Source organism: Pelophylax lessonae, assembly GCF_965119305.1.
Source record: "Pelophylax lessonae genome assembly, chromosome: 8".
In the NCBI taxonomy this organism is placed as follows: domain Eukaryota; kingdom Metazoa; phylum Chordata; class Amphibia; order Anura; family Ranidae; genus Pelophylax; species Pelophylax lessonae.
In genome coordinates this window covers 288773444-288795551 of record NC_138775.1, presented here as the reverse complement: position 1 = coordinate 288795551, position 22108 = coordinate 288773444, and the positions used below count along the sequence as shown (strand labels likewise).

Genomic DNA, 22108 nt, shown 5'->3' with positions numbered 1-22108 from the left:
AAACCTTAAAAAGAATTGGACAATTACATTTTTTTTTGGGTTTCACTGACCTTGATTTTTAAGAAAATAAACTTACCTTCCTTCCTCTTCCTCCCTCTGCGGCCGTGGCCCCTGATGTCACTTCCTCCTTGTATTGACTCCTGGGAGATGAGCGTCACTTCCGGGGCAGGCGTGTCATTCCCTGCTGAACAGCTTCTGGGCATGTGCAGAAGCTGTTCAGGATGACGTGCCTGCCCCGGAAGTGACGAGCAGAGCCGTTGCAGGGCATTCTGGGACTCCGACGTCCCCGAAGAGGACACGAAGAGGATGCTCCGGCTTCAGCTGCCCACACCTGAGATGGCAGCACTGGACAAGACATTTTCAAGGTAAGTATTTCTTCTTACAGGTAAGCTAAACAGGGGACAGTTCAGAGGCTATCGTTGCTTAAATGCACTAGCCCTGACTGTCCCGGGGGTATTTTTAGCTAAACAATTTTTTTTAGGGTGGAACTCCGCTTTAATTATTTAAGCTATGATATTATGTTATTCCTCTGGATGTTTGTGTCCTGTTTTAGGGCCTCCTTCTCTCTCCTGCTCCCCCAGCCATGGATATCTTAACCTGTATTTCCCCTCATTGTTCCCCAATGTGCATGGGTGCCAGTGGCTGTACACACAATTATTTGCGTGTGCTTGCACGGGCAAACATGCACGTGATTTATTATTTATTTTTTATTTTTTTAATTTTTTGTGCTGGTTGTTCCCAGTTTCCACTTCCATTGTATTTATTTGGTAATTTTGTTTTTTTAAATTGTGATGGATGTTATATTATGATCTGTGTAGGTTGATACTGGAATTCATGTATTTATCTGTATGATGTTTCTCCTAATTGTATTTTTACATCTTTAATGGTGTTAATTCATATCTTGGATCCTGAGGAAGCCCCTAGTTCTGGGCGAAACGCGTAGATCCGGAATTACCCACATGTGCTCCAACTTCTACTTTTCTGCCCAGCGAGGCACACCATGTATTGTTATTGTACTTATATATGTTAATGACTTTTAATGATGACATATTAATAAATTGTATTGTTTTTTTTAATTATTGTCTACATGTGTATTTATGCTGGGCGCCTCTTAAATCCCTCTTAGTGTTTCCATCCCTCTTTCTCCCTAAAGGGAGAGAAAGGGGTTGGACTCTCCTCCCCTTGTTCCCACATTTAATTATTTATTTCCTTCTGTGAATTGGATTTAACGCCTGTTCATGCAGTATTTACTGATTGTTTTCAGCATTGTGCAGTAAATACAGAAGAATGGTATAATGAACTGACAGTTTCAGGATTGCACGCTGTATTAAGGTTACATTCGCATGTGGGCATAGCGGATCGCGGGAAGAATCACCTGCGATCCGGAAATCATTGCAAATCGCGGGACGCTTGTATGATGCCCGTGATTTGCAATGGCACCCTAAACGCTGTGCGAAGTTGCCACGATTTCCGCCTGCCGAATTGCGGTAACATCGCGCAAACAGAATTGCGGGACACATGACGCCCAAAAAAGGTACAAGAGCTTCTTTTTTGCGTCATGCGTCCCGCGATTCTGTTTGCGCGATGTTACCGCCATTCGGCAGGCGGAAATCGCGGCAACATCGAACAGCATTTGGGGTGCCATTGCAAATCACGGGCATTACACAGGCGTCCCGCTTTTGCAATGATTTCCGGATCGCGGGCAGAATAGCGGTGATCCTGCCTGCGATCCGCTATGCCCACATGTGAATGTAGCCTTAGGGATAATGTTTCTGGACACCTACATACCGTTCAGACTGCTGTGACCTACCATGCGACTTGGGACACAAAAAGGTGGCATGACAAGTCAAAACACATTCATTTCAATAGGTGCCATCTTAATCAATGCGATTTAAGTCTCAGCGACAAAAAAAAAGGTTCCTGTACTATTTTTCTGCGTCTTTGGTGCGACTCAAGTTCCATAGACTGCAGCGTTAAATTACAAAAGTCACAAGGGAGTCACAAGCAAGTCACAAGGCAAAGTTGCACGACTCCGTGTGAACTGCGGCTTAAAGCCTATAACACCCTTAAAACCACCTCATTTTTGCCACTGACTCCAATGTATTGCTCCAGGATGGCTAAATTTTGCCAAATTTTGCCAATTTCTTATTCTAGTTATCTTGCCTGGGCCTGACATTTTCAACCAGCCTATAACACCCTTAAAACCACCTCATTTTTACCACTGACTCCAATGTATTGCTCCAGGATGGCAAAATTTTGCCAAATTTTGCCAATTTCTTATTCTATTTATTTTGCCTGGGCCTGACATTTTCAACCAGCCTATAACACCCTTAAAACCACCTCGTTTTTGCCACTGACTCCAATGTATTTCACCAGGATGGCTAAATTTTGCCAAATGTTGCCAATTTCTTATTTTATTTATCTTGCCTGGGCCTGACATTTTCAACCAGCCTATAACACCCTTAAAACCACCTCATTTTTACCACTGACTCCAATGTATTGCTCCAGGATGGCAAAATTTTGCCAAATTTTGCCAATTTCTTATTCTATTTATTTTGCCTGGGCCTGACATTTTCAACCAGCCTATAACACCCTTAAAACCACCTCGTTTTTGCCACTGACTCCAATGTATTTCACCAGGATGGCTAAATTTTGCCAAATGTTGCCAATTTCTTATTTTATTTATCTTGCCTGGGCCTGACATTTTCAACCAGCCTATAACACCCTTAAAACCACCTCATTTTTGCCACTGACTCCAATGTATTTCACCAAGATGGCTAAATTTTGCCAAATTTTGACAATTTCTTATTCTAGTTATATTGCCTGGGTCTGACATTTTCAACCAGCCTATAACACCCTTAAAACCACCTCATTTTTGCAACTGATTCCAATGTATTTCACCAAGATGGCTAAATTTTGCCAAATTTTGTCAATTTTTATTCTTTTTTTTTTGCCTGGGCCTGACATTTTCAACCAAATTCACATACTGTATAGTCATCTGAAATAATCAAACCCATCCACTATGAACACATGTTCCTACAGAAATTGAGAAGTTACCTGTTCTTCTTTGAAGTAAAGAACTGAACAGGAGACCCAGAACATGGAGGAGCCTCAGCATTGTCCCAGCTGTGGCACAGAGGTGAAAATTGCCCGGGTTGATCCACGTGTCCAAGAATCAGTGCCAAATCCTCATCTTTCATATAGCCATGCCCAGTTGTTAAACATCAGATCCTCGAAATATAGTGAAATATTCCCAAAAGAATAATCCTGTAACCAAATCCGACTGATGTTGATTGAAGACTTCAGATGGTTTCAAGATGTCTACACCCAATGGGATGGCTCCCAGAATTCGTCCTGTCTACTTGCCACAATGCAGATGGAGCTAAGGGGTTCAAAGCCCAGCTGGCCCTCGTGTTACCTCGACAGTAGAGCCATCACTTTAAAGTCCAAATCTGATGGTTAGCTCTGCGGACACTAAAGAACATCGGATGGGATATTTTTTAGGAATATTCCAGAGCTTCTGTCAATGTTACTCTGTAACTTTCCCACGTCCGCCTCTTCTGACTTCCACAGGTTTCTGGGATTTGGGCATGGAAAGAGGAAAAAGGCGTAGCAGGACTGTGAGTACAGGAAACCCTTAGAACTGAGCTCTCGGTGATGGCCTCCAGTGGAGGAAATCGCAGTCTGAGTAACTCTGGGAATGGAAGATGACAAAGCCTACCACCCCCCTCCCATGTTCCCCCCCCGTGTGAAATCCATTGTTATGTTCTACACAAGAGAGCAATGTTAGCCATGGTGTCCCGTGCGATGGCCACATACTGGATACGGAGAGCACATCTAGGGTTGCACCATCCTAACCAGTATAGCAAATTTCTGGGATGGGATTCAAAGGACATGTTTGTGTGTTGCTGGTTTAGCAGATTTCTCATAAATCACAGATGACCAGTTATCATTCAGGCTCAACTTCCTGTGATTCTTCTACAATCCAAACACAAGACTAAAGCATTGTTCTGCGACACAAAGGGTTCTGGTCTTTAAAACCACTCAGTGAAAACTCCAAAAAAATAAGTTTTCCTGCAAAGAAGATAATAAACACCAAAGCCTCCTGTTGTGTACCTGGACTGTATGAAAAAAATAGCTGCCTGAGGACTCTTGAGTAGGAAGACCGGGCAAAGTTCAGTTCACACGAGGTTCGAAGAACTCAGCATAAAGTCCATTAACCACTTTACCACCGGAGGATTTTGCTGTCCTACGTCCAGGCCACTTTTTGCGATTCGGCACTGTGCGACTTTAACTGACAATTGTGCGGTCATGGTACGTCGTACCCAAACTAAATTTACGTCCTTTTTTTTCCCACAAACAGAGCTTTCCTTTGGTGGTATTTGGTCACCTCTGCGCTTTTTATTTTTTGCGATATTAATAAAAAAATGCGACACTTTTGAAAAAATAACAATATTTTTCTACTTTGACAGTTAAAAAATATCCAATATATTCAATTTTTGTCATATATTTAGGCCAAAATGTATTTAGCTACATATCTTTAACAAAAAAATTCTCAATGAGCGTATTTTTAACCGCTTTATGACCGGAAGGTTTTACCCCATTCCTGACCAGGCCATATTTTGCGATTCTGCACTGCGTTATTTTAACGGACAATTGCGCGGTTGTGCAACGCTGTACCCAAATTAAATTTATGTCCTTTTTTTCCCCACAAATAGAGCTTTCTTTTGGTGGTATTTGGTCACCTGTGCGATTTTTACTTTTTGCGCTATAAACAAAAAAAGAGCGTCAATTTGCAAAAATAACAATATTTTTCACATTTTTCTATATGAAATTCCCCCCCCAAAAAAACGTAAAAATCAAAATTTTTTAACATTTTATGCCAATTTGTTTTATGCTACATATGTTTGGTAAAAAAAATCGCAAAAAGCGTACTTGGTTGGTTTGCTCAAAAGTTATTGCGTTTAGTAACACAGGGAAAGATTTTTGTCATTTTTGTTGTTTTTTTTTTTAACGCGTAATGGCAGCGATCTGCAATTTTTTTGCGGTACTGCGACATTGCGGCGGACAGATCGGACCCTTGACTGACATTTTTGACACTTTTGGGGTTACCAGTGACATTACTACAGTAATCAGTGCTATACATATGCACTGTTACTGTAAAATGACACTGGCAGTGAAGGGGTTAACTTTTTTGAGAGGAAGGGGTTATGTGTGTCTCTAGGGGCGTGATTCTAACTGTGATTGGCTGTGGCTTGAGGTGTAGGAACAGTGATCAACGGTCCTACATAGTAGAACCGTATGATCACTATTCATACACCGGGGAGAATGACAGACGGCTGTGTTTACATTAGCCGCCTGCCTTTCTCCTGCTCTAACGGACGATCGCGAGTGCCCGGGGACATTGGGTCCACCGGGCACACATGCGGGGGGGTCCGTGACCGCGCCTCCGGCGGTGCGCGCTCGCTCCCTAGACCCTCACAGGCTAGCGACGTAGCCCTACGTCGCTTTGCCTGTGAGGGGCTGACTGCCGACGTAAATAGTCGTGCGGCGGTCGGCAAGCGGTTAAACCCGAACATAGTGCCAAAAACCATTAAATCTTGTGTTTTTATAAAGAAAAAATAATTATATACATTTTTTTTTAAATACCATTCAAAGGGCAATGAGTTTTTTTCATGTAATCTTTATTTGCAAAACAGAGAACACATCGTAGCCAACAATGCCCTACTTATGAGGGTTTGCGAATAATGTAAGAGAGGTAAATGCATCGGCATATAGAACTACAAACACATGGGACATAAAAGGGAAGGAAGGGAAAAATAGGTAAAACTAAGGAAAGGGTGAAGCCTCGTAACTGATGGGATCACCCTTTGTTTGACCCAGTGGTTTCCATAGGCAGGCATTCTGACTGTACGAAACACAAGACCTATGCTGAAGGCCAACTCCAGGATGTCTCACCACGCAATGGCCACAGGGCAACCCCACCGGCCTCACCCTCGGAGGAGGGGGGCTATGAAGCCTCCGTCAAACCTCCATCTAGGGGCAACACCACCAGGGCCCATCAAAGGTCCATAGCAGAACCATAGGTCAGATATGTAATCCAGTGCAGTAGGCATGGCACAAACAACATGGAACATGGAACACGAACATAAACATAAACACATAAAATATAATCACCCGCATTGATCTGAACCGCTGGCAAAGAATGAAAAACATTGAACAGGAATGCGGAGACTGGATTCAGGTAATGGCAGCACAATTCGAGTAGGTACTCTCAACGAGGGTTCTGCCAACTCCAACAAAACCACCTCCAGACTGGAAAGCTCTGGGTCAGGATCAGCAGTGTGCTCCAGCCAAGGTGCCCAAATTATAGCAAAGTGCTGACGTCTGTTCTCACACGTCGCCACCCACTTCTCTGCCTCCTTGATTTCAGCCACTTTCCTGTGCTACCCTGCTTTAGTGGGCACCTGTGGACGTTTCCATTATCAGTATCTCACAAAAGCACAAAAAAAGCCTGAAAAAAAACCCAAAAAACGCCTGAAAACAATATGCTCAGGTGTAAATGGAGCCTAAAACCTGGAAGCTGATTGGTTCCTCTGTAGAATTGTGACTAATTTTACCCTCTCTAGCTTTAGTAAATAAACCCCTAAGTGACATTTTTTTTTGGGGACCAGTGACACTAATACAGTGATCAGTGCTAAAAATATGCACTGTCACTGTACTAATGACACCGGCTGGGAAGGGGCTTACATCAGGGTCAATCAAAGGGTTAAATGTGTGCCTATAATGAGCTTGGTTACTGTGGGGGAGGTGCTTTTACTAGGGGAAGTCAGAGATCCGTGTTTTGCAGGGACACAGGATCACTACCTTCCCTACCAACAGAACAGCGATCTGCCTTGTTTACATAGGCAGACCGCCGTTCTGCTTCTGTCCCAAATGATTGGTGGGTCCCAGCAGACATCGAGTCTACCGGACCCACTGATTGGTTCCCTCTGCGACCAATCACAGCGGGAGTGGGTCTCTGGTGCACGCCCTGTTCGTGTAAGAGTAGCCAAGCAAACAAATGCACAAGCATACAGTATAAGGGTTGGTCGACAAAAACTGCAGAGTGCAAAATCTAGTGCAGCTCTGCATAGAAGCAAATCCACTTCCAGGTTTCTGCTCATGGGAAATTTTTCCAAGGGGGGCTTGAGGTCATTGTAGCCATACTGCTTGGATCTTGATGAAGGGGACATACCCCGAAAGCTTGTCCTGAAATATTGTATGTTAGTGCAAATAAAAAAAGTATCACGGACAGTACTCAATTGTCTCCAAGGGGGGCATAATTTTAAGCTCAGCCATGCTCCGCCCCTTTTCCATAATGTCATGAAGGGGAGGGGCTTAGTCATTATCACATAAAGCGCAGGCATTCAAAGGTTAGAGAAACCTGATGCAAAAGTAAAGCTGACCCTTTCTGTTTTGGGTTCGTGCAGGCGGTGCATGCATGCACATGACATCAGTACGTGCTGTGACATCACGTGCCGTGCCTTTGTGCACAGGGCCACAAATCTCATCAATTTTCTTGCCCCAGCTCCCCCTCTCCTGGAATGATAACACCGGGGCCTGGGGCTGAGGACAGTGGTCCATGCAGCTGCTGATGTCAGTCACAACGCAAGCCGCGACTCGCCAATATTTATTTTTAAAGGGGAAAAATAAGCCGCTCTTTACCAGTTTTCAGAGCGCTGATCGCGGCTCACGTGACCCACCGCCTCTCTCCTCCTCTCGGCCTCTCCTCCTCCCCCTCCCGACTGACGTCAGCGGGGAATCCTCAGCCCCGCCCGCTGTAGGCAGCTGTCAGACAGGGAGAGGAGAGAGCTGGCGGGTCACGTGAGCGGCCATCGGCACTCTGAAAACTGGTAAAGAACGGATTATTTTTTTAAAACACAGACACAGACACAGGGGCACGGGCACACAGGATTATTAAACAGACCAGACAGGATGGTATAAAGTGGCTTAACAACCACTTTAAAGGGGAAGTTGAGATTCAAGGGGGGCACTTTGCCCCCTTGACCCCCCCCCCCCCCATGCGGACACCCATGTTCCTACTCTAAAACATATCCAATAAAAAAAAAATTTTCAAAATCACATTTCCTCGAAAAATTTTTGCCTAAAATATATTCTGTTTCATGTCTTTGATAAAAAAAAAAAATCCCAATAAGTGTATATTGATTGGTTTGCAGGACAGTTATAGCGTCTACAAACTATGGGGTATATACTGGAGGCAAATAATTCTCCTGCGCTTAGGTGCTGTGCTTAGGGGAAGGCTGTGTTGATGGCGGCTAGGTTCTTGCTGCCCTCTCAGGACGATGGGCATCCACATGAACTCGGAAACAACAAAAACAAGAGAAGGGCGCACCAACCTAGTGCAATATCATAAGACATTTATTGGAGACTAAAAAAGAATTCCATACATCAAACGCATGCTGAAAATGCGCTTATAAACTCCTAATGCAGTCAGGAGACCTCCAGGACTGGAATTCTTTTCAGTACTGCAGGAGGACTGGAAGACGCCCGTACTGGTGATGCTGACGTGTTTCAAGGGTGAACCCTCTTCATCAGAGCCACACCCTGATGAAGAGGTCACCCCCAGGTTTGGGGCGCACACGCACACTGCCGGCAACCCGCTCCCGCTGTGATTGGACACAGCAGGAGTCAATCGGCCGGTCTGGCGGACCCGATGTCTGCCAACACCGGGCAATCATTCCCGAGAGAGGCAGAACAGCGGTCTGCCTATGTAAACATGGCAGATCACCATTCTGCTAGTAGGAAAGACAGAGATCCTGTTTCTGCTAAGCAGGAACATGGATGTCTGTCTTCTCACAGTTAAAGCATTTCCCCCACACAGTTAGCAAGCACTCCCTAGGAACACATTTAACCCTTTGATCGTTCCTGATGTTAACCCCTTCCCTGCCAGTGTCATTAGTACAGTGACAGTGCATATTTTTTTTTAGCATTGATCACTGTATTGGTGTCACTGGTCCCCCAAAAAATGTAATTCATTTGTGCGCTGCAATGTCGCCGTCCTGCTATAAGTCGCTGATTGCCGCCGTTACTAGTAAAAAATAAATAAATAAATAAGCAAAAACTCCGTAAAAATATCCCAAAAATATGTAGCAGAACACCTATTGGCCAAAATTAATGAAGAAATTTGATTTTTTACATTTTTTTATTGGGTATGTTTTATAGCAGAAAGTAAAAAATATATATATTTTTTCAAAATTGTGGTTCTTTTTTGTTTATAGGGCAAAACATAAAAACCGCACAGGTGATTAAATACTACTAAAAGAAAGCCCAATTTGTGGGAAAAAAGGATATCAATTTTATTTGGGTACAGCGTCACATGACTGCACAATTGTCAGTTAAAGACCCCCTGTACACTGCCCTGCTGATCCCCTGTACACTCCCCTGCTGACCCCCTGTACTCTCCCCTGCTGACCCCCTGTACACTGCCCTGCTGATCCCCTGTACACTGCCCTGCTGACCCCCTGTACACTGCCTTTCTCACCCCCTGTCCTCTGCCCTGCTGATCCCTGTGCACTGCCATACAAAATGCTGACCCTATCCCATGCCCTGCTGATCCCATGTTTACTGCCCTGCTGACCTCTCATCCCCTATCCCCCTGATATTTTTTACTGCACCCCCACATCAAAGGGGGTTACTCACTACTGACACCTGTCCTCCGCCCTTCCTGATCCCTGCACAATGCCCTAAAAAATGCTGACCCTATCCCCTGTCCTGCTGACCCCCTGTACACTGCCCTGCTGACCTCCATCCCCTGTTCCCCTGATATTTTTTACTGCACCCCCACATCAGAGGGGGTTACTCACTACTGACCCCTGTCCTCCGCCCTGCTGACCCCTGCACACTGCCCTAAAAAATTCTGACCCTATCCCCTGTCCTGCTGACTCCCTGTACACTGCCCTGCTGACCTCCCATCCCCTGTTCCCCTGATATTTTTTACTGCACCCCCACATCAGAAGGGGTTACTCACTACTGACCCCTGTCCTCCACCCTACTGAACCCCTGCACACTGCCCTACAAAATGCTGACCATATCCCCTGCCCTGCTGACCTCCTGTACACTGCCCTGCGGACCTCCCATCCCCTGCCCCCCTGATTTTTTTTATTGCACCCCCACATCAGAGGGGGTTACTCACTACTGACCCCTGTCCTCTGCCCTGCTGAACCCTGGACACTGCCCTGCTGACCTCCCATCCCCTGTCTCCCCTGAAAATTGTAACTACACCCCCACATCAGAGGCTTGATCCGGCCCTGCAGCACAATCCCATTTACTTGAATAGGGGATGTTAATGGCAGTGCCGTCTGACAAAATAGACAAATAAAAATTTGCTGCTGAAAGGTATTCAGACATGTCCACCAGCAATGTTTTCTTCCTGGTGGGTGGTCATGGTTGGGGCATCAACTGCCTGTTTTATTGCCCCCTGGCTGCCCAGATGAAGGAGGCCTAAAGGATCTACAAATGCAATGAATGGTGGCCTTTTTTCTACCAGGGGTGTAGCTCTAAACCTAACCCCTAACCCTCAAAATAAACCGAACCCCCAACTTTATCATTTATACACTGACCCTCAATTGAACTGTCATGTTTTCTTGGCAGTTAGATTGTTGTATCCAAACCATCTAATCCACCACTGAAGCCCTCAAGTTAAATGTCATGTAATCTTTAACCACTTAAGCCCCGGAGAATTTGGCTGCTCAAAGACCAGGGCCTATTTTGCGATTCGGCACTGTGTGACTTTAATGGGTAATTGCGCGGTCGTGCGACGCTGTACCCAAATGAAATTGACGTCTTTTTTTCCCACAAACAGAGCTTTCTTTTGGATGTATTTGATCACCTGTGCAATTTTTACTTTTTGCGCTATAAACTAAAAAATGCAACAATTTTGAAAAAAATAACAATATTTTCACATTTTTTTATATGAAATTCCCCAAAAAAAATGTAAAAATCTAAATTTTTTAACATTTTAGGCCAATTTGTTTTCTGCTACATATTTTTGGTGAAAAAAAATCACAATAAGCGTATTTTGATTGGTTTGCACAAAAGTTATTGCGTTTACTAACTAAGGGAAAGATTTATGTCATTTTTATTGTTTTTTTTTAACTAGTAATGGTGGCGATCTGCGATTTTTTTTGCGGGACTGCGACATTGCGGCGGACAGATCGGACCCTTGACTGACATTTTTTACACTTTTGGGGGTACCAGTGACATTACTACAGTAATCAGTGCTAAAAATATGCACTGTCACTGTAAAAATGACACTGGCAGGGAAGGGGTTAACTTTATTAGAGATCCAGGGGTTAAGTGTGTCCCTAGGGGCGTGCTTCTAACTGTCGAGGGGCGTGGCTTTTGATGTAACCACAGAGACATACGATCCTACATAGCAGGACCGTATGATCTCTGCAGTTACACCAGGGAGAATGACAGGTGGCTTTGTTTACATCAGCCGTCTGCTTTTCTCCCTCTCCAGCGGGAGATCGCGAGTGGCCGGTGGACATCGGAGCCGCCGGTCACTCGCGCGGGGACCTCAGTGAACGAGCGGGGGCGGGAGCGCGCCTCCGGTGGCGCGCGCTCACCCCCTATTGGCTCGCGGGCAAGTGACGTACTCATAGGTCACTTTGCCCAGGAGGGGCTGACCGCCGTAGTATATGTACTTGCGGCGGTCGGCAAGTGATTGAAGTGGAACTAAACCGATCCCTGATTACCTCTCCCTACTGCTTTTCCATGCTGCCATTTTATTAAAAACATGCGCTGATGCGCCTATGGTCTTTTCCAGGCATTTAGAAGATGAAAGAGACCAGCGGCATGTGCTGCCATCCTCTCGTAGATGGGACAGTGATTACAATTTTTTTTAACGGTTACCAGTTTAGAGTTACAGAGGAGGTCTTTTGCTAGAACTATTGCTCTCGCTCTGACGATCGCGGCGATACCTCACATGTGTGATTTGTACACCATTTACATTTACAGGCGCGACTTACGTATGTGGTTTCTTTTATTGTGCGATCTCACGGGGACGGGGGCGCTTTAAATTTTTTAATTCTTTTTTCCTTTTTTTTTTTTTTATTTCCTTTATTTATTTTATTCACTGTCCTTTTAAAAAATCTGATCATTTTTATTGCTGTCACAAGAAATGTAAACATCCCTTGTGACAGTAATAGGCAGTGACAGGTACTCTTTATGGAGGGATCGGGGGTCTAAAAGACCCCAAATCCCTCCTTTGCACTTAAAAGTATTCAAAATGCCAAAATCTGCATTTTTGAATACTGACACTTTTTTTTTTAAATCAGCGCCATTGGCAGCCGAGTAAACTGGAAGTGACGTTGTGACTTCGCTTCTGGGTTACTTCATCGGGGACCCGATTGAAGCCAAATCCGGCTTCGTTCGGGACTTTGGCCAGCCGCCTGGTTTCTTGGGTCTCCCGGTGGGGCTGCTGAGCCGCATCGGTTGTTATCACTAGAAAGCCGACCGCCAGCTCTAAAATACGGTAATGGGGTGAGGCCTCTAGCTGCAGGCATCACCCCACAACAGCCACTCCTTCAAACGGACATACAGGTACGTCGGTTTGCGGGAAGTAGTTAAAAAAAAAATCCCTGCCATGAAGATCAGGCACTTCCTGGTATAGGGTAGACTACGCTCTTTGCCTAATATTCAACACAGAAATTCATCCAAAAGTAATTTCTATAGAACTTCAGTAGCGCAAGGATGGTGGAACCTTCCTATTATAAAGTGCATAGAGTATTAAAATGTCCATAAATCGGTAGTAAAATATAAAATTTCATAAGTCTTTTATACACCAAAATCTGAAGAGAGTCTTGTTCGTGCTGATATAAGGACCACCACAAGATATCACCACCACCAGTGCTGGGAATATGGCCAAAAAACGCACTCACCGGAAAACCATGCCTAACCACTCTCATGGAATAGGCAGAAAGAGCATAGATAAACCAACTTACTCCCGGTAATGTTGGCCGCTGCAAGCACTCCTCCTCCCATAGATAATGCATGGGTGACAAGACAAAAAGCACTACCATAGCGTGATACCGTTTGGCATAGATTTATTTTCAAATAAAAGTACACATCACACTCACTTGTTAGTAGATTGTTAAAAGCAGAATAATGATAGGTTCAGGGTCTGGTACGCTAATAGTGCGGTCCGCGGTCCCGCTGCATTCACTGAATGCCAGAAGCTCCTTCCCCATCAACAAACAGGTTCTATTGGACGCTGTATAGCCACGCCCCGACGCGTTTCGTCGTTTCCGACTTCCTCACGGGGGTATCTACGCTCTTTGCCTGCCTCTCATTTTTTTCTGATGCGTTGTCACCCTGTCACACAAACTTCCAATAGGGACTACAAGTGGCTGTTGCAACACACATTACACAGGTATGGTTCACTGTTGTCACCATCAGAATGAGATGGGATCTAGATCTGCACATACATTAACCAATTCTGGACCGGAAGGTTTTACCCCCATAATGACCAGGCCATTTTTTGCGATTCGGCACTGCGTTACTTTAACGGACAATTGCGCGGTCATGTGACGCTGTACCCAAATAAAATTGATGTCCTTTATTTCCTACAAAAAGCGTTTTCTTTTGGTGGTATTTGATCACCCGTACGATTTTTATTTATTGCGCCACAAACAAAAAAATATTGACAATTTAGAAAAAAAAAAAAAAAAAACATTTTTCACGTTCTACTATATGACATTCCCAAAAAAAAAATTTTAAAATCAAAATGTTTTATCATTTTAGACCAATTTGTTTTCTGCTACATATTTTTGGTAAAAAAAAAATCGCAATAAGCGTATTTTGATTGGTTTGCTCAAAAGTTATCGCGTCTACAAACTAGGGGAAAGATTTATGTCATTTTTATTGTTTTTTTTTTTTTTTACTAGTAGTGGCGGCGATCTTCGATTTTCAGCGGGACTGCGACATTGCGGCGGACAGATCGGACCCCTAACTGACATTTTTTACACTTTTGGGGGGACCAGTGACATTACTACAGTAATCAGTGCTATAAATATGCACTGTTACTGTAATAATGCCTTTGGCAGGGAAGGGGTTAATACTATTGGTGATTAAGGGGTTAAATGTGAGCCTAGGGGAGTGATTCTAACTGCGGGGGGTGTGGCTTGTGAGATGACCATAGAGACATGTGTTCCTATATAGAAGGATCACACAACCTCTGTGATCATCCAGCCTTCCGCCCTTCTCTGTCAGCGGGGAGCGATCGCCGGTGTCAAGCGGCAATCGGAGCCGCCTTACACCCGCACTGGCTTCCCCGCTGATGATCGGGGGCGGGAGCACGCTTGCCCCCTAGCTCCTCCCAGGCGAGCGCCGTACATGTACGGAGTTTTGCCTGGGAGAGCCAGCCTGCCGCAGTACATCTGCGGCAGCTGTTCATCAAGTGGTTAAGGCCAAAGTAGCAGAGTAAATTACCCGAGACAGTGTATTATTTACTGGGACTGTCCCGGCAAAAACGGGACAGTTGGCAGCAATCCCTTATAGGCTGAAACGCGTCAACTGATCTTATCAGCAGTTGTGTTCTGTGGTTCCTGATTAAAGATGATTTTTCAAGAGCAACTACCGGAGCACGTATCATCTTTCTACATATGCACTCAGGTAAACGGCAGTGGATCGGGCACCCGGAAGCTCGTTTATTGGTGAGCTGTAGGGGTAAGAGCACCATCAGGATACCGGCCCTGAGAAATGCTATACGGCCATCACTGGAGTGTAGACAGTAAGTGGCTGGAGGAAGGACAAAAAAAAACCTAAACTGCAGCATAGAAAAAACAGGTTTCCTGCCCTGCCAGACAGGACTTTGCTGTGTGGCAGAGCTGTGTAAATCTTAGGACTGGATGGACAGAAATAGAAAACTGCCTGGAGCTCAGTGCTGAGCAGTGTGGGAAAACTGCTGTGTACTGTTGTTGTTTTTGAAGTGTGAATATTGGGAGAATTCAGGGGAACTCTGGAGGTGCAGGGAATGCAGCGGGTTGTTTGTACAGCGATGCCGATAGGACGAGGGGGGGAAGTGAGGAACAATAGTGCGAGGTAAAGTCTGGGACATGGAGATTGCAGAGAGAGATTGGGAGCGGAGCACACAAATAACAACACTTCTCACACACCAATCTCCGGGAACACAATGGTGGGTACACTGCACACGGCCGCTACCGACTCGGCTATCACCGCCGGCTATTCCACGCACCCTGAGAGGCCTCCCACTGGGGGGACCCCATTCTACATATTCTCACTTATTGTTTGAAAGTTTAGATAGGACCCTCTCATTTTCTTATACTTGCTATTCTGTAAGTGTATATATATGTATAAAGTATATATACACTCACCGGCCACTTTATTAGGTACACCTTGCTAGTACCGGGTTGAACCCACTTTTGCCTTCAGAACTGCCTTCATTCTTTGTGGCATACAGTGCCCTAATCAGTATTCACAACCCCTGAGATTTTCCACATTTTGTCATGTTACAACTTAAAAACTTAAATGGATTTTTAATGTGATTCCCCCCCCCCCCCCCTCGAGAAAATATGGAGCCGGTCGGCAGGTGAGCGAACTGAGAGGGCAGGCGGACAGGCAGGTGAGCAGGTGGGCCGGCAGTGCAGGTGAGCGGATTGACAGGCAGGTGAGCAAGCGGGCTAGCGAGCAGAGAGATGACATCATCTCTCACTGCCTGCCCTGCATCACTACTGTCCAGCTTGTGACAAAGCACCGCCCTCATTGGGCAGCAGTGAAATTACATTATCTCTTACTGCCTGCCCTCACTCTGGGACACAGCCACTGGTGAGTGACAATCTGCATCTGGTGGCAGGTGACGTGGCAAGTGACAAGCTGCATCTGGTGTCAGGCAACGTGGCAAGTGACAAGCTGCATCTGGTGTCAGGCAACGTGGCGAGTGACAAGCTGCATCTGGTGTCAGGCAATGTGACAAGTGACAAGCTGCATCTGATGGCAGGGGACATGGCAAGTGACAAGCTGCATCTGATGGCAGGTGACGTGGCAAGTGACAAGCTGCATCTGATGGCAGGTGACGTGGCAAGTGACAAGCTGCATCTGGTGGCAGGTGACATGGCAAGCGACAATCTGCATCTGGTTTCAGGCAAAGTGGCAAGTGACAAGCTGCATCTGGTGACAGGCGACATGGCAAGTGACAAGCTGCATCTGGTGACAGGCGACGTGGCAAGTGACAAGCTGCATCTGGTGGCAGGTGACATGGCAAGTGACAAGCTGCATCTGGTGACAGGCGACGTGGCAAGTGACAAGCTGCATCTGGTGGCAGGTGACGTGGCAAGTAACAAGCTGCATCTGCCTGGTGTCAGGCAATGTGGCAAGGGACAAGCTGCATCTCGTGGCAGGTGACGTGGCAAGTGACAAGCTGCCCCTCGTGGCAGGTGACGTGGCAAGTGACAAGCTGCATCTAGTGGCAGGGGACATTGCAAGTGACTCGCTCGGGGATCCCACTGATTCTGATTCTGAATTATGGTTTGTTGAACAATTTAATTTAATATTACAATGTAACCATAGAAATAATGCGCTTCATTCATCCTGACACCATATCAAACATGGTGCTGTGATGATTGAGCGCCAACACCAGCCATTGCCCAGACAAATTGCCCACAAAAAACTGCAGTGCCTCTCCCGAGACTAGACTCTGGATACGCCCCTGGTGGCGCATCATTGTGAAGTGGAAGGAAAATGATAAATGGTTTTCAACATTTTTTACTAATAAATCTGTGAAAAGTGTGGCTGCATTTGTATTCACCCCCCTGAGTCAATACTTTGTAGAACCGCCTTTCCCTGCAATTACAGCTGAAAGTCTTTTTGGAGATGTCTCTACCAGCTTTGCACATCTAGAGAGGGACATTTTTGCCCATTTTTCTTTTCAAAATATCTCAAGCTCTGTCAGATTGGAGAGCGTCTGTGAACAGCAATTTTCAAGTCTTTCCACAGATTCTCAATGTGATTTAGGTCTGGACTGTGACTGGTCCATTCTAACACATGAATATGCTTTGATGTAAACCATTCCATTGTAGCTCTGGCTGGATGTTTCGGGTCGTTGTCCTGTTGGAAGGTGAACCTCCGCCCCGGTCTCAAGTCTTTTTCAGACCCTAACAGGTTTTCTTCTAAGATCTCCCTGTATTTGGCTCCATCCATCTTCCTATCAACTCTGACCAGCTTCCCTGTCCCTGCTGAAGAAAACAACAAGATGCTGCCACCACCATGTTTCACAGTGGGGATGGTGTGTTCAGGCGTTAGAACAAATAGTTCAATTTTGGTTTCATCTGACCAGAGGACCTTCTTCCACATGTTTGCTGTGTCCCCCACATGGCTTCTTGCAAATTACAAATGGGACTTCTTATGGATTTCTTTCACCAATGGCTTTCTTCTTGCCACTCTTCTATAAAGGGGAGATTTGTGGAATGCACGACTAATAGTTATCCTGTGGACAGATTCTCCCACCTGAGCTGTGGATCTCTGCAGCTCCTCCAGAGTTACCATGGGCCTCTTGGCTGCTTCTCTGATGAATGGAAGTGGGGGGTGTCATGGCGCTCTTCTAATATCCCAAGATGGTACAAGGAATGTGGGTGGATGGGAGGGGGGGGGGTTATGGGGCTGCGTGGGGGGGGGGGGAACAAAGTTTGGTACTGTAGGGAAGCTATAGTCCGCGGCAGCCGGCTGAAGCGTGGAGAAGCCCTGAGAGATGCAAGAAAGGAGAGAGCGGCGCCAGCTTAGTATAGTACAAGTTTATTTAACACTGTTAAAATTGGTGACTCACTGTCCGAGGTTGGGTGAGACCGGTACACAAAGACTGTTAGGGTCATCCATCTTCCTCTTCCAGGATAGTGGTCATAGGAGAAGGTGGTGAGGTTCCAGAGGTATAGCCGAGCCGCTGTGGGGCTGCTAGTTGTCACTGGCCGCGGCGGAGCATGCACAACAGGGCTCCAGCTGCCGACTTCTGATCCCTGATGACATCACTTCCTGGCAGGAGAAAAATAGGGGTTGCACGCGTTCAGAGCATCCGTGCTCCTTCGTCAGGCGATGGGAGTGTCTCAGGTGGGGCAGGGAATTTATACCCTTTTGCCGGACTAATTACAAAGACATCTGTCTGTGGGGGGGCGGAGCCAAAAGACTCTAAGAAAGTCATCTCAGTAAAAACACAATTGGGGATACATGTCTCTAGGAAATCCATAAGAGTACATAAAAATACATAAAAATACATGATGGTATTACATAAAAGAGGACTTATAAGAATAAATCCCATAAAAACAATACTGACATGGCCATGGGCAAAATAGATCGGTAATGTGTGTATACATCTACATGAAAAAACGGTATTGGAGGGAAAAAATAAAAATAGAAATAAATGTAAAGATAAAAAAAAGAAAAAAAATAAAAATAAAAAATAAACATAAGAATAAAAATAAAAATATAAAAATAAAAATAAAACTAAATGTAAATAAAAATAAAAATAAACACGAAAATAAAAGTAAAAATAAAGATAAAAATAAAAATGAAAAAAAAAAAAAAAAAAGAATAAAAATAAAAATAAAAATAAAATAAAAATAAAAGTGAAAATGAGAATAGAGTACACATATATATATATATATATATATATATATATATACATATACACATATACATATAAAAGAAAAAAAATATATATATATATAAAAATATTGATGGAAAAAAAAAAAATATATATATATATATATATATATATATATATATATGTCACTGATAGGGAATGATGTGTGAATGTATGAGGTGTCACAAGTATATGTGCAATATTTTAGAGTGTGATATTGATTTCTAATCCCTCGTTTAGGCCTCCTGGCGCTAGAGTGTCCAGGGTATAAATCCAGTAGTTTTCTCTGGTACACAGTCGCTTGAACCGTTCAGCAGGGGGAAAGTGTGCAGGGATGGCTTCCAATACCCACACTTTGAGTCCATCGGAGCTCTTGGGATGATACTCAGTAAAGTGTCGGGGGACGCTATGTTTATCGGAACCTGTTTCAACAAGGTTCCGATGCTCTCCAAAGCGTTTGCGTAGGGTCCGTATAGTACGGCCTACATAAAGTAGGTTGCAGGGGCACACGAGGCAATAGATGACATATTCCGTCGAACAAGTGTAGAAGTCAGTGAGGTGATGGGTTTTTCCATTGTTTGTGAATTCCTTTAGACCGTGTCTCACATGTTTGCATGTTAAGCACCTGGTCTTACAACATTTGTACATTCCCTTGATTTGGAGAAAGGAGGTGAGTGATGAGTTCGTTTTTGGTCTAATGGAGCGGACCTGGCTTGGTGCTATTAGAGTTTTGAGGTTTTTTGCGCGCCTGTATGAAAAACGGGGGCGCTCGGTGAGGTCTGCACGTAGGTAAGTGTCTTCCTTTAGGATTGCCCAATGTTTATGGAAAATGCGTTCCATGTGCTTGAATTTACTGTGAAACTGGGTAGTGAATCGTGCGGAGGTGGGATGATTGTTTATTTTCCTTGTATACTCCGCTCTACTTTTCTTTAGATCTTCATGCAGGTAGTGGTCAGAGGCTTTGGTTATGAGTTCTTCAGGATAGCCCTTTTCAAGAAATTTCTGTTTGAGTAGTGTTCCATGGTGGAGATATGTTTGGGACTGAGTGCAATTGTGTTTAAGGTGGCAATATTGGCTCTTTGGTATATTCTGAATCCATCTGGGGTGGTGACAGCTATTGTAGTGCAGGTATGAATTTCCAGCGGTGGGTTTAACGTAATTCTGAGCACTGATTGTATTATCATGATGGTATAACTCGAGGTCCAAGAAAGTGAGTTTTTCGGCATCTGAGACTGATGTGAAGGAAAGCCCCATCTGGTTGTTATTGCAGTGTTCGAGAAATGGTGGTATGAGGGAGGCAGGGCCATCCCAGATGATAACTATATCGTCGATATATCGACCGAAGAAGATGAGATGAGAAGCAAAGGGATTGTTGTGCCAAATGTATTGCTGCTCCCAGTAGCCCATAGTTAAGTTGGCGTAACTGGGGGCAAAATTGGCCCCCATGGCCGTGCCTTTGATTTGGGTGTAGAACTCGCCATTAAACTCGAAGTAATTGTGGGTGAGACAATATTCTATGAGATCCAGGAGAAATTGTGTTTGCCGGGGATTGAGTGCAGATTCATCATTCAAGAAGAAACGTACGGCCTGAAGTCCAATGTGATGTGGTATAGATGTATAGAGAGAGACTACGTCCAAAGATAGCCAGAGATATGATGGTTGCCATGGGTAAGAGGATAATAGGTCCAGTAGATTGATGCCATCCTTAACATATGACGGAAGTTGTTGGACTATCGGTTGAAGGAAATGGTCGATATAGATGGAAAAATAACTGGAGACACTCTCCATGGCTGCAATGATGGGTCTGCCCGGGGGATGAAGGGGATCTTTATGGATCTTGGGGAGATGATAAAAATATGGCCTATGGTAAAAGTCATGTTTGAGAAATGACACTTCTGTGGAGGTGATGACATTGTCCTTTGCCGCTTTTTCAATGAGGGAATGAGCTTCCACTTTGAATTCGGGCAAGGGGTCACTGGTGAGTTTTAAGTAGGTGGAGCTATCGGACAGAAGCCTGATGGATTCTTTAATGTAGTCAGCTTTATTTTGAACGACCAGGCTACCACCTTTATCCGCTGATTTTATGATGATATTTGGGTTTTTCATGAGTTCCTTTAAAGCCGATTTTTCCATAGGTGTTAGATTGGAGGCAGGGTGTGTTTGGTCATGGGATGATTGGCACATGCGGCGTATATCAGCGTGGACCACTTGGTAGAAGCTTTGGATGTACGGACCTTTAGCAAATGTGGGGTAAAAAACTGATTTGGGCCGAAACGTAGTATGCTGTATGGGTGGGGAACCAGGTAGGTTTTGGGAAAGAATGGAGACGTAATCATCAGTATCGCAAGTGTATAGATCTTCTAAATTCTCTAGAGCCTGTAATTCTTGTGTATTGAAATGATAGTTCTGTTCAGTGGTGGGAGAACTGTCAGTATCATCTATATTGGGTATTGGTGATTCCTTTATACTGTTTTTGTTTTTGTTAGCTTGAATATGGAAGAAGCGTTGCACCGTAAGGTTCCGTATGAATCTGTTCAGATCTAGGAAAAGGGTGAATGGATTGGGAGCAGCTGTAGGCGCAAAAGTGAGTCCTCGGGCTAAGAGGGATTCTTCAGATGTGGAGAGGGGGTGGTTGGAGAGGTTGAAGATTTTCATAGTCTGCGTGACTTTTCTGGTCTGTCTGTGTCTACGTTTTCCCCCTCTTCTACCTCTGCAATGAATTTTCTTTTTGAGCAGGGTAGGGGGGTTTGTACTAAAAAAGACTGGGGGGAAGAGGGAGCTGGTAAGCTTATAGGGGGTGTGTTGGGTGTAGCATTAGGGGGCTCCTGTGATTGGGGAACCGAGTACACTCCTGTGGTAGGAGGGTCAGTAGTTAATACATGGTATTGCGTGTCCTCTGTTCCTGAGCTGGTTTGATTGGGTGGGCCGGGTTCAGATGTATGGTGTTGTTGAGCTGTGGGCATGATATGCTGTTGCCCAGTATTGTCAAGTGGATGGGGTAAGCTGGAATCTATTTTTGATCTGGTAGCCTTTTTGCTCCTTTGGCGAGGGACTTCTGCTTGACGACTGCATGGTGTAGAGCAAGGTTGGGACGGAATAAGGGGTTTAGGGGGGTCCTTTCCATGTGGTGGTAGGTTGCTGGAAGAACAATTGGTCTGTTTGGATGATGCACGTACCCTCTTGAGTAGCGAGGGTGTGGGAACAGGACGACAGTCCATGAGGGGGAACGCGTGCAACCCCTATTTTTCTCCTGCCAGGAAGTGATGTCATCAGGGATCAGAAGTCGGCAGCTGGAGCCCTGTTGTGCATGCTCCGCCGCGGCCAGTGACAACTAGCAGCCCCACAGCGGCTCGGCTATACCTCTGGAACCTCACCACCTTCTCCTATGACCACTATCCTGGAAGAGGAAGATGGATGACCCTAACAGTCTTTGTGTACCGGTCTCACCCAACCTCG

At 45.0% G+C, this 22108-nt stretch overlaps 1 protein-coding gene across 2 annotated transcripts in view; it reads right to left on the bottom strand.

The window, feature by feature from the left end:
- TIE1 (tyrosine kinase with immunoglobulin like and EGF like domains 1) overlaps nt 1-3688 on the bottom strand; it is a 73927-nt gene extending 70239 nt beyond the window's left edge. Inside the window, exon 1 of one of the 2 annotated variants that reach the window (XM_082264799.1) lies at nt 3058-3688. In XM_082264799.1, coding sequence (XP_082120925.1) covers nt 3058-3118 — 61 coding nt within the window. In that variant the 5' untranslated portion in view covers nt 3119-3688. The remainder of the gene's footprint in view (nt 1-3057) is intronic. The other variant, XM_082264800.1, reaches the window with a different exon arrangement.
- Between the last annotated feature and the right edge of the window lie 18420 nt (nt 3689-22108).